The 12,841-nt window shown below is 44.3% G+C and overlaps 1 protein-coding gene across 3 annotated transcripts; it reads left to right on the forward strand.

The window, feature by feature from the left end:
- The first annotated feature begins 625 nt into the window (after positions 1–625).
- Positions 626–12,433, forward strand: LOC142402154 (dixin-like). 3 transcript variants are annotated; one of them, XM_075487669.1, is made up of 21 exons: positions 626–830; positions 1,454–1,583; positions 1,671–1,796; positions 2,749–2,998; positions 3,822–3,923; positions 6,647–6,726; positions 6,842–6,942; positions 7,594–7,677; positions 7,881–7,934; positions 8,025–8,075; positions 8,145–8,249; positions 8,342–8,395; positions 8,482–8,538; positions 8,630–8,701; positions 9,397–9,450; positions 9,541–9,690; positions 9,873–9,936; positions 10,010–10,106; positions 10,866–10,974; positions 11,047–11,126; positions 11,376–12,433. In XM_075487669.1, the coding sequence occupies exons 1-21, from the start codon at positions 768–770 to the stop codon at positions 11,383–11,385; spliced, it is 1,893 nt and encodes a 630-aa protein (XP_075343784.1). In that variant the 5' UTR covers positions 626–767; the 3' UTR covers positions 11,386–12,433. The 3 variants fall into 3 exon arrangements, with proteins under 3 accessions (XP_075343784.1, XP_075343785.1, XP_075343786.1); XM_075487670.1 differs by having other exon boundaries at positions 2,749–2,968; XM_075487671.1 differs by lacking the exons at positions 1,454–1,583; positions 1,671–1,796 and having other exon boundaries at positions 750–830.
- Positions 12,434–12,841: the final 408 nt, after the last annotated feature.

A 12,841-nucleotide genomic window follows, 5' to 3' on the forward strand; every position in this document is an offset into this window, starting at 1 on the left:
TTAAACACAAAAATGAGGCAAAAATCATCATTATAAGATTAAAATAATGTAAAAAAGAAAACTTCTAAATGACTCCAGATGGATGCAAAATGGCAGATTAATTGAAACAAACGCCCAGAATACAGATTATATGGACCCTTCATAATGGCGGTGCTGGGTCAGAGGGAGTGTGGTTGCCAGAACTCAGCCACATATCCACCAATAATGGACTGAAAACATTTTCTTTGGTAAAGAATGATAAAGGACATAACACCATCTCTTTGGGAAGAAGTGACCAGAATATCCCAGATTAAGCACACACATGTTTTTCCTATTAGGGAACCAAATTACCACTTTGTATTTATTCCCTATTCCTCCCTTCCTGATTGGTCAGTTTAATCAGCTTGTTTCCCCACAGAGAAGAAAAACTAATAATTTATAGTTGTTTTAAATTCTCCTCAGGCAAAACTCTTATGACTCACGGGTGTTTTTGCAATTTAAATAGTCCTTATACACGACCCATCAACTCCTGATGTTGCACCCGAAAACATGACGGCTGATTCCGGAAGTATAAATTAAACGCTCTTATTTTGAAACCGGAAGTTGCGCCGCCATCTTGGCTCTGTGACTTTACGATAGTCTGCCGGGCAGAGTTAACGGTAGCCATATCCGAGCCATCAATTGTCTGCGTGTGTTGACGTTTGTTGGAGTGCAACAGTCGTTAGTAATGGGGGTCCGCCCGTTGTTCAGGCTCGTGGTGTGACATAAATGGCTTTTCCAGTTAAAAGATGATCACTTCACTCTCAAGAGGAAGTTTGCTGGATGAGGTTCTTCATGGAGGCTACAAAGAGGTAACGTTTACTGGTTTTACTGTTCGTTTTGTTTGGGGAGCTACAAGTTAGCAAAGCGAAAAATGGCAAATTCTGTGATAAAGTGTCATAAAGTTAATTTAAAAATGGCGAATTTAACCTCAGTTCCAGCTCGCGGACGTTAATGAGTTGTTTTGAGCTAAAAAAAAACAAAAAAAACCCACAACAATGAGGTTAACAGGTCTGAAATAACGTTTAGCGAAAGGTTGTCAGAATTAAAGGGGGCCATATTGCTTTAGTAGGGCTTTTTAAAACAACAAAAAGCCAAATAACAAGTAGCGTTAAAAGCAACTTTAAAATGAACATCTCTGCGTTGTGTGTAAAATGTGTGAGTTCTTTGTGCGGTATCCCGGACAACGAGCTGTCACGTGACACGCCGGTAAAGGTGGAGCAGACAGTGTTGGAGTGAAATAAATGAGCGGTCCGCCCAGTTGGACCACAGGCCGAGCACAGGCCGACCCTGCCCCCATCTCCCCTGTCCCAATATAGTAAACAAAGGCTCTCATTTGTCTGCGCGTTCCGTGGCCCCATCTCTAAGCCCCAGACTGGTGTGTCTGTTTGTCTGTGGTGTGTTGGATTGTGTGCATGTGCTTGATGATTTGCAGCAACAGTTGGCAGCATATGTGTCCTGGGTGAACTCTCAGCTGAAGAGGAAACTGGGCCTGAAGCCAGTCGCGGACCTCAGGCATGACCTGCAGGATGGGGTGGTGCTGGTGCAGCTAATAGAGATAGTTGGTAACTACACACACACAGACACACAGAAGCCCCACACAGTTTTCAGTTAACTCCAAACCAACTGAAGTTTCTCCCTCCGTTCGGCAGCCGGAGAGGTGCTGGAGGGAGTGTACGTGCCTCCCCAAAACAAAGAGGAGTGCAGGAAGAATGTGGAGGAAGTCTTGCAGTTCATTTCCTCCAGACATATTTGCATGCCTCGCATATCCGCCAGAGGTAAATGACAAACAGTTGTGGGTTTCTCACCCTCTTCCTGTGTGTTTCAACAGCAGGTGTCCCTGACATTTTCTGCATTGTAGTCTGGAGATTTGATTTACTTTCAGACCTGTGAGCTAATGACAAATGTTACAAATATCCTTTTAAACCTCTGATTTAACTTTAAACCGTGCTTCCCACCCCCCATGTCAGTGGCCAGTACAGCCTGTTACACTCCAGCTCACTGAGCCGTCATGCAAACTCCTCAGACCCCGATGCAGTCAGGTCTGTGCAGAATCCAAACAGGGGCGAGCCCACAAGGCTCAAAGGATCTGAAGCCAGACACCACAGTGTAACTCCGACCGGACAGAGCAGATTAGCAGTGTCAACACAAGTTGCTTTTTGTGCATATTCAGCTTTTATTGTGATTCATCTTTTTTTTTCCATAGGATGCCACATGTGTTCCCAGTGACTGAATATGTTGCACCCCATTTCACCCTAATTTTCCTTTTATTTTGGTACATTTTCCCTTTTATTATAGATGAGAATCAGACAGCTTGTTGGCATTTATCTTCCATCACAGCTGTTGCTGCTGAGTATGTTTAAGAAGCAGATCTTTCAGATGTTTGAGGGTGAGATCCTTCCACTTTTAGCTGTAGACGCAGTCGTTGGAAAGCTTTTATTTCACTTTGCTATCAAATCAAATTTATTTGTAGCACATTTCATGTAGAAAACAATTCAAAGTGTTTTACATAAAATAAAAGCATTGCAGCAGGGAGTGGAAGAAGCATTAAAAATACATAAAAGAATATAAAGAGAAACAAATAAATGAATTTAAAAACAAGCAACAGTCCAGATGATGGAACAAGTTGACCCGGCCTGCCTCTGCTCGGCACACATCCTCGGTGTGAAGCCCTTGAGAATGATGGTGAATCTCGTCTTCTTTATCACTGGATCACTCTTTCCGTTTCAGATATCGTGGATGGAAATCTGAAATCTGTAATGAGGATCATTCTGGCGCTGGCGGCCCACTTCAAACCCTCGGCCAGTCACAGGACTGCTTCTGGAAGGGGGGGGGCCACCGTGAGCCATAACCCTCACTCTACCGTTGCGCTGGCTCAAGGTGCGGCCGCGGCGCTGGCGTCCGCTCGACTGGACGCCTCCGTGCCCACACGGGCCGCACGGATCCACAGGTGTGCCAGTCATCCATGTTCCCATCTGCTGTAAGCATAGCCCCACACACACAGACAAACTCCTGCAAATACACTTCTGTACTCCGGATGCTGAGTCCCACTGAGCTCTGTTTGACCACGTAGCTGCTGCGGTTCAGCTGGGAAAACAAACAGCATCAGTTCCCATCCCCACCTATGGGTCCACATGGCCAAAGTTAAAGTTTTTAAGTCGTCATGACCTTGAGAAAGCCCTCCATGCCCTAAAAAGTTCAAGGTCAGACTATTGCAATGCACTTTGTGTCAGCGTCTCCCAGTCTTCTCTCAGTCGCCATCAGCTGGTGCAGAACGCTGCTGCCCGTCTTTTAACCAACACCAACAGACGTGTGCACATCACTCCTGTTCTTAACTCCCTCCATTGGCTTCCAGTCCTTTTATAGAATTGATTTTAAACTTTTAATGTTTGTTTTTAAAGCTCTTAACGGCCTCGCCCCATCGTATTTATCTGAGCTTTTAACAGTCCTGGTAGAGCTCTGAGGTCAACAGATCAGTTTCTGCTGGAAGTGCCCAGGTCAGAATACAAAACCCTGGGGTGACCGAGCCTTTTCCCAAAGCTGCCCCCAGGCTCTGGAATAAGCTCCCCGTCCAGCTGCGTCTTATTTCTGACCTGGGCCTCTTCAGATCTAGGCAAAAAACCTGCTTATTTAGGATTGCTTTATTTATTACCTGCTGTAAAGTGCTTTGGTACATCGTAAGGATTGTCTGTAAAGGGCTGTATATATAAAATACAATTATATTTACACATGTTCATGAATAAAACTGTGCTCCAGATAGAGCTCATGATTTATCTACTTCCCACTTTTCTGTCATCTTTTAGCGGCAGGGGTTTGGATGGGGAAAAGAATGTGTGTGTTCGGACCTTGGTTCAGCAGTATGAGAAAGGAGCTGCAGACGAGCAGGACACCTCTCAGCCTGGCAGGTAATCCTCTTACATAAACCCAGGTTAATTCTGCTGGTATAGAATCAGCCGTCAGCTACAAACTGGACCTTTTAAAGGTTAAAGGGATAGTTCGCCTCTTTTGACATGAAGCTGCATGACATCCCATATTAGCAACATCATTTATGAACATTTTCTTACCCCCTGCTGCAACCTGTGAGCCGAGTTCCAGCCTCGTTTTGGTGTTGATGAAGGTAGTCCGGCTAGTTGGCTGGGGTTTAAAAAATAAAGCGTTTTGCTTCTCAAAACAACATGCGTTCAAAAGAGTAATACATTTGCATCACAAAATGGTTCTCCAGGAAAAAGTCAGACCTCACAATCACTTGGCACTATTTTCTCTCCCTTCGTATCACTGCCTGCTGTGTAGACTGTGTATTACTCTTTTGAATGCATATTGTTTTGAGAAGCAAAACGCTTTATTTTTTTAAACCCCAGCCAGACTACCTACATCAACACCAAAACGAGGCTGGAACTCGGCTCACAGGACGCAGCAGGGGGTAAGAAAATGTTCATAAATGATGTTGCTAATATGGGATGTCATACAGCTTCATGTCAAAAGAGGCGAACTATCCCTTTAACTTCACTGGCTGCTTTATTTTGAAAAGTGCTAAAAAAAAGTGGGGCAAGCGGTCAAATGGGGAGAGAGGGGGCAAAGGGGGATTATGTGTGAGGCAGCAGGTCTTCTGTGCCCAGGTCAGAGACAATAGAGAGACAACAGGCTCAACATGGCAGACATTAGATGTGGATGAGGGGACCGGTGTTGTCTCGGACCCCAGTAATCCCTGAGGCTGAAGCTCTGGGAGCCCAGACAGAGAGGATGGAAGCCTTTTTCCTAAAAAGTCTAGATTCATTGGACTGAAACGAAAGGTGAACCAGGTGCAGCGTCATCATGACATCACAGTTACATTCAAACTGTGCGAGATATCCTCAGATAGAGCTGAGGAGCTGTGCTTTTTCCAGGCGACTCGGTCCTGTGCTGCGTCCTCCAGCCGCTGCGCTCCTGTTTTAAACTGATTTAAAACACTTAGAGGCTTGTTGAGTCACAAGAGGATTAAACGCTTCGTCACCGAACAGTCACTTGATGCAACTGGCCCTCCAATAAACGGGTTTCAGCGAGCCGTTCACACCGAGGGTTTGAGTTTAAAATGGTTGGAGGCGAATGTCCTCGCTGACGTAAGCTGCAACAGTAAATATTCCCACACAAAGAGTCTTCTCTTGGGTCCCTTTGTACAGAGCGAATGGAAGAAACGGGCCAGTTCCATTTAGGTCAGCCGGGATCTTTTACTCTAAGAATATTAAATCAGCCTGTGGAGAGAACACACTCCACTTTGTGATTAATTCTATTCTATTAACGCCTCCAGTTGTGTTCACTATCTGCCATCTTTAGCTCTAACTTCTCCACACTTTGCAGATGGAAGAATGCATTCTGCGTGTGTTTGGATCCCTGAAAGAGCACATGACTCTGTGTTCAGAGACATCTGGGCAAACCACCGTCTTTATTTCTTCCAGTCACATGTCTGCTTCAGAGTTGTTCCCGGGTGTGTTTTGGCTTCCACCTCCATTGTTTGTGTGTGTTACAGCTTTTATCTTAGAAAGTATTTGGTTCATTTACTAACTAATGAAGGTTATTTTGGGAGAAACAACCTGATGCTGACATCGTTCAGGCAGCTGCAGTGAGAGATGCTAAGTTATATGTGCTGCGTCGGTTGCCATGGTTACCTGCGGCCCGCTTCAGGGTGAGGGGCGGGGCTTCGGTAGCGTAAGGAGAATCGCAAATTGTCATGAGTTTTGGGAGCTGCTGAGGCTGCAGATGCAGACTTGAGAGGATCGGAGGTTCTGTGGAAGAGTTCTGAGCAGGTCGAGCCCCCCGTGGTCCACGATGGGGGCGGCGCTGATTAAATGGTAAGAAGAAACGCTTTGAGGCTGAACTCTGCACGAGTCTTTGCTTTGTTTTTACAGTTTTACCTGTTTGTGTGGTGTCCATTTTACAAGGAGACAGAATTTCAGCGGATACGCCCGTAGCTGCAAAGCGCTGCCAAAGAGGCATTTTATTTTCAGCGGTTTCCATTAATCCTTCGTCGCTTTGACGAGGGTTTTTGCACCCGGTCGCCGACGAAACAGGAAACGAGTCCATGTTGAACTGAGAGAAACTGCACACGCCATGCAGTGAAAAGCATTCAAACAGTCTCATCAGGACTGAGCAGATGATGCAAAGAGCAGGAAAATCCCACTATTTTCTGTCCAGAATGTAAAGGATGCTGAATAAGGATCCTGACTTCTATCATGTGTCGATATAAAGCTCATAAATCTGGATTTATATGTAGAATAGACAGAAAAGTGTAAAGTTCTGTACAGTTTTCATGGTGATGAACTTCTCTGCTCCTTCTTAAGCCTATCTGGACGTTTTCTGGACTTTATTCCAGTGAGAAACTCTGGAATACCTCATCTAGATGGCAGCAAACGCTCTGGATGATCGTTAAGTTTGGGAGATAAAGGCTGCTGCTTCTTCTTTCCACCCTCTGATATCAAACTGTGGTCACAGAAGCGGTTTCATGTTTCAGGGCGCATAATTCTGCAGGAAACCAGCAAATACTGGCGTAATTTACAAAAAAAGATGCCCACAGTTTTATAGTTTTGCTTTGTTAACGAGTTTTTTCATTGATGATTTTCTGGTTTGAATTAATCCGTGTTTTGTCCCCCATGAGCCTCAACTCCGTCAGTCCACTCTCCTCACCACAAGCTCAGCCGAGCAGCCACTCGGACCGACTGCAGCAGGAGGGCGGCGGTACGTTCTGTGACGCTCGTGAGCAGACATCAGAGCGTTTCCACCTGGCTTGTGTTAAGTGTGTGTGTGTGTGTGTGTGTGTGTGTGTGTGTGTGTGTGTGTTTGTGTGGAGCAGAGGCCTCTCGAGTGGGAGTGGAGGCGGCTTGGGAGGATTCCCTCAGAGACACTTTGGAGATGGAGGTGCAGGAGACTCGTAAGATGGTGTCTGCACTGCAGGTTTGTGTGTTTTGGGGGTTGATTTGGATTCTGCTGACTCTCTGTGTGAAGATTTGAAGGTTTTCAGTTTAAATAATTGAGCATTTTAATTCCACCTCATCAAAACTGTGACACAGTAGTTCGGTGATGCTGATTTAAAGCCATCAGCCGCAGGTTAAACACAGTAACTCCATTTGTACTCTCAGAAGCAGCGAGCCGTCTGGTCTCTTGTGCATGTGTCGTATTGTCCAGCCTGCCTTTTATTTTGATATGGCAGGTTTATTTGTATAGCACAATTCAACTACAAGGCGATTCAAAGTGCTTTACAGATACTTTAAAACAGTAAAAATAAAAAGCAAGATTTAAATTTTAAACAAAAAAGAAAGAAATAAGAACAATTGATAAAATCAGTAGTTAAAATGTGATTAAGTTTTGAAACTCAAGCTTCAGATGTGGAGCTTTATTCAAATGCAGCTGAAAATAGGTGTGTGTAAGACGTGTCGTATTGTGCAGCCTGCCTTTTATTTTGAAAAGACGTGTGGTTTTGTGCTGCCTGCCTTTTATTTTGATAAGACTCGACGCTCCCTCCAGACGATCTGCGGTCACCAGACCTGCTCGCTCTGTCTGTGACTGAGCTGCAGCACAAACTTGTGTCTCTCTGGGGTGTTGCAGGCGCTGCTGCTGCAGGAATCGCTCCCCGAGGACGGACAGGACGTGTTTGTGACTTTGGACCCGAGCAACACTGAGCAGCAGCTGGTAAATCTTTCAGTCTTTAACTCGATCTTTCAGTCTTTAACTCGGTTTTCAGCCTTCTTTCGGTCTCCATTTTGTGTCTGTTATTATTCCCCTCCTGCGGGTCATGTTACTTTGTGTGAGTGTGTGTGTGTGTGGTGTATCAGTTTCCCTTTATTTTCACTCCGTTGTGGCTCTTTCTCACACATCTGAGTTTCTGTCTCCAGGTCGTCGTTCGCAGTCGTTTGGATCAGAGTATGGAGGAGGTCCGGGAGCTGAAGGTAAGAATGAGTTTATCAGACTTTTTCTCCAACAGACTGAAGCTGTGGGGTGATTAATGTTTGATTAAATGCTTTTACTGTCTGCACCAGAGGGAAGTGTTGCGCTGTAAGCAGGAGATGAGGAACCTGCAAGGAGTCAAGGTAGGAAAATCAAACCTGCGTCTGTTGTTTTGCTGTGCTGCAGAGTTCAGGTTGTAACTCCATGTGCAGGATGCCCAGCAGCAGCGGCTGTGCTCCCAGGAAGCAGCCATACTGCAGATGAAGCAGGAGCTTCTGAGAGCCGGCATGACCAAGGATGAGCTCGGCAACCAGAACGTACGAAAAATCCCCTTTTCCTTCGATCAAAATCTTTAAAGAAACGTTGTTGGGTACAGCTTCTTCTCTCCTCCCGTGATTCTGTGCTGCAGGCGGAGCTCCAGTGGAAGCTGGAGGAGTGCAACAGGCTGCGGGGCGAATGCAAGGTGACGCGCCCTCAGTTAACCTTTAACCGTCCTGACTTTGTTGCACCGTGTCTGTCTAATGAGGTTGATTTCCTGTCTGGGTACAGAAGGACAGGCTGCTGCAGCAACTGAAACACAGGCTTGAGGAGAGCCAGAAGCTCCAGGTGGGTCAGCCGGCTCTTGGATGAGATAAGTCTGTGTGAGGCTGAGCTCACCTTTTTAAATCCCTTCCACATCTTTCTGTGTCTCTGACAGACTGAGCTGCAGAGGGAGCTGGAGCATAAAAACAGCCTGCTGCAGGAGCTGATGAGCAGACCGGTCCAGCAGGTAACCCGGGCTGTGTTCGAAACCGCATACTACATACTACATACTTCCATACTACATACTCATCGATCAGACAGTATGCAGAGCGTTTACCCACAATGCATTTCGCTCCTACCCGAGCCGAAATCAGCCGGCCTGAAGCTGATTTCGCTTAAGCTCTAAACTCTGTAAACTTTAGCAACATTTGAAACATTTTCAGGCGAGAAAGTAGTCGTTTAGATCCCCAACGTGTTGAAAACCTGACAAAATACCGGCTATTTACAATTTTGTTCCCACGAATTCGGCGCTACTAAAGCTAGCCGCAGTGAGCAACGCACTTCCGGTTATTTTCACAAAATAAAATACTTGTTGCCTTTTATCATAGGGAAAGCCATTACGATACATTCGGTTCTTTTGTTTTGAAAACAGGAAGTGAACCTACCCTCGTTCTAGCTAGCTTGAAACTGCCGTTTTGACAGGAAATGACGATCGGCGACGTCACGTTACGTTGCATCTTGGGTAGTTTGAGTATGAGTAGTAACCTCATGATGCATACCCAACATTTTGGAGAATCTAGTATGCATCCGGGAAAAAAGTCAGTATGAGTAGTGGGAGTAGTAGGAGAAGTATGAGGTTTCGAACACAGCCTCTGTCCCTGTTCTGAGTCAAGCCAAGCTACACATTACACAGCTCACGGCTCTCCCTTCCACCTTTATCAGGCCCCCACCAGCCCAGAGAACAACGGATACCCCTGCGGCCCCTCCATGTCAGGGGTGAGGACTGTTTGCCCTGCAACACAATCACATCCATTCTGTCTTTGGGAGCAGAAGCGGGTTAGACGGTTGCTTTTTGTGTCCTGTCAGCAGGCAGAGGAGGTCCAGCTGCTCCGAGACGCTCTGAGGAGTCTGAGGAACAACTTCAGAGACCACGACCCTGAACACCACACGCTGGACACCCTGGAGCAGGGCATCGTGTCGCTCATCGACAGGCTGCACATACTGCACACGCACAGGGTAAAGAGGCTCTCTGAAGTGTTGCTGTGGTCTCCACAGCTGAAAGGAATGATCAGAAGTCTGAGAAAAGAGACTTAAACTGCAGCTCCTGATCCGTATAAAACCAGATGTGCACATTTACATCTATTTTTTTTTTAGAAAAATGTAGAGATTTAAACGCACATCTTTGTTCACGTGTGCAGGGAAGGGGGAAATCTCCGAGACGCAAAGGTCAACGCCCGGACGTGGACTCCTGGCCTTCCACCAGTAGGACACTTTGACCACGTAGAAGCATCCACAGAGTCTTCCAAGCTCTTTCTAACGCTGCTTTTCCTTGCAGAGAATGGTCAGTCCCACAGCGGCTCTCCTCCTTCGACTAAAATCCTTTACTTTGCTGGAAAATGCCCGACACCTTCCATGATCAACATACCCAAGAGGTTAGTGTGTGTGCTGAGGTCTTTGCTTCTTCAGACGTGAATAAAATGTTCCCTACACATGAACTTAGGCTGCAACACACAAGGTGATGAACCCACCTGTAGGAGCTATTTGTAAAGTTAGTTTTTGTTTTTTGGTTCTAGTTTTAAATTTAATTTGCTACTTATGAGTATCTTTTTTTGATTAGTTTCAGTGCTTTATTTAGATGAGATTTTTTGCTAATATTCTTTATTAGTTATTTGTTCAGAATAGTTTGGTAATGGGGTCACACTGGGCACCTGGAGTACCAGCATGCACCTGGGTGGGACAATGTTTTTTTTTTTTTTTTAACCAGGGAAAATGAGAGAGCAGCAGGCATGGGTTTCTTTTGTTTGTTTTATTGTTTTGAAATAAGTCATCAGAAAACGCAAGAATTCATCTTCTTTTGCCGGCGTTAAACCACATCCCCCATGGTGCATCAGTGGCCTTTTGATTTTGTTTGGTTTAAGTTCAATTTGTTTTTTTTTTTATGGACAAATGGTCACTACACCACCCGTAAGCTGTCACAGTCAAATCAAATTTATTTGTAGCACATTTCATGTACAAAACAATTCAAAGTGCTTCACATAAAATAAAAGCATTGCAGCAGGGAGTGGAAGAAGCAATAAAAATGCATAAAAGAATATAAAGAGAAAGAAATAAAATAATTTAAATGAATTTAAAAACAAGCAACAGTCCAGATTAATTAATGTGAGGGGCTTGTCTCGGTCCTCCGTCCACAGGCTGGGCGAGGTGACTCTGAAGGATGTGAAGACGGCTGTCGATCGAGAGGGAAACTACAGGTACCACTTCAAGGCTCTGGACCCGGAGTTTGGAACTGTGAAAGAGGAGGTAAGTCCAAACTGGGGCTCAAGGTAGATAACGTGACGGGAGCTGCAAAGGTGTAAACGTTCCTGCCTGCAGGTGTTCCTGGACGGAGCGATCGTTCCAGGCTGGGAGGGGAAGATAGTAGCCTGGCTGGAGGAAGACTGTGCTGAGCAGAGGTAGCAACAGAATTAGTAGTAGTATTTTTTTTTACTAGAATTGGTATTATTATTGTTGTTGTTAATATACAATCATTGTAAATATTTATACATTTTTTTGAGCTACTTGACTAATTGGAATTTCCCCCATTGGGGGATGAATAAAGTATTTTTTTATTTCTATTCTATTTCTAATACGCTAAACCGGCATCTCTCACTTTATTCAGCCAACTCTCTGTGACGAGGAGCTCATTTTGCTTTCTGTCTCAGGCTACTGTAGATTATATGTGGAGGATCCGGGTTCCTCTGATCCCAGAGGCACATCGAACAGCTGTTCAGGAAAAGGCACAAGAGCGAAGAAGAAGAAGAAGAAGAAGAGAGATTTGGGCTGATAACTCACAGGAAGCCCGACACACTCAGGATGCCGCGCAGATCTGCCGTGTAACTCAGTGCCTTATGAGGAAAAGCTTTTTCCATCTCGATCTTACCGTTGTCAGGCTGCAACTGTCGTATCTAAACGGGACTCGAGTCGTCGAGAACATTGGTTAGAATTTACTGTATCAGAAACCGCTGTAGTGTTGCTGCTCCGCCTCCTCGTGAGGCCAGATGTTTTCATCAGGACCTGAAAAAAAAAGACATTTTCCAGTGTTTAGCATCAGTTACGCCTTCAGAACACGAACCACAGCATTACGAGTCGTTTGTGTTACTCTGGTTCAGTCGTGTTAAGTTAAATAAATAGAGTTGTGTTCTGTTTCAAGACCTAAAATGAATTTTTAGTTGGAAACAAGTGATTTCATTCATACAAATGTTCGAGGAACAGAACGAATCACTGACCCGTTTAAGGGGCTCAGAGGCTCCTCCTCCAAGCTAAATGATGCGAGTTTGATGGCGGTCTGTAGCACACGAGCACGCTGAACCAGTCGCTGTAAACTGGAACTTTTTAGTTCTTTTTTTTTTCTCTTGTTTTGTAATTATTTTAAAATACGGAAAGTATTTTATGTTTACGGCTCTTGTTATAAAAGAGAAGAATGTGCAGAGGCCTTTGCTTCTGTTGAACTGTGGATGTGATTGTTGTGTTGGAGGTTTGAAGGAGACCATCCTGCTATTTATGGCGTGTTTGTGGGCTTAAACTGACTGTAACCGACTGCCCTCCCAGTTTGGATCAAAGTGTTTGTCTTCACAAACAAGCCAACAGAAATATGTGACTGAGTGAGATGGTTATTTTTCTTTTTTTACTTTTCAAATAATGGATGCTATGTGTTCAAGACCTTTGTTCAATGTGTAAGACAGATCATTTGAAATTAAACCTCCCTGAGTTTTGTTTTTAATATGGATGTCAGTGTTTCATTATAAACCGTGGACTATATTTTAACAGTAATGAGTGTTGTAAGACCGTCCGACATTACTTTCATGTCACCTGTGATGGACTGGAACTGCCAGTCGGCCCATTTCCATTGGATTAAACCGGATAAACAAAGAAAAAACAGAAAATCCTTGCTTTGGAGATTTTTATCTGTGTGCAAACACAGTTATTACAGATTAAATGTAGTATCTTCCTTGTTTTCTTGGCTGTTAAATTAAAAAAATATATATATATTTTTATATATATATATATTTATGTTTATTTGTATTTAAATATGTATATATATATATTTAAATATATATGTATTTATATTTGAATATTTAAATATTTATTTATATTTATATATATACATATTATTTTTATATATGTATAT

This window comes from Odontesthes bonariensis, chromosome 16, assembly GCF_027942865.1.
Source record: "Odontesthes bonariensis isolate fOdoBon6 chromosome 16, fOdoBon6.hap1, whole genome shotgun sequence".
Classification (NCBI taxonomy): domain Eukaryota; kingdom Metazoa; phylum Chordata; class Actinopteri; order Atheriniformes; family Atherinopsidae; genus Odontesthes; species Odontesthes bonariensis.

Excerpts from the sequence above, each read along its gene's own strand:
- LOC142402154 (XM_075487669.1), top strand. The coding sequence starts at position 768 with ATGATCACTTCACTCTCAAGAGGAAGTTTGCTGGATGAGGTTCTTCAT. Across the intron at positions 7,935-8,024 it reads AGGAGGTCCGGGAGCTGAAG|AGGGAAGTGTTGCGCTGTAA; the intron begins GTAAGAATGAGT and ends TGTCTGCACCAG. Across the intron at positions 8,702-9,396 it reads TGAGCAGACCGGTCCAGCAG|GCCCCCACCAGCCCAGAGAA; the intron begins GTAACCCGGGCT and ends CACCTTTATCAG.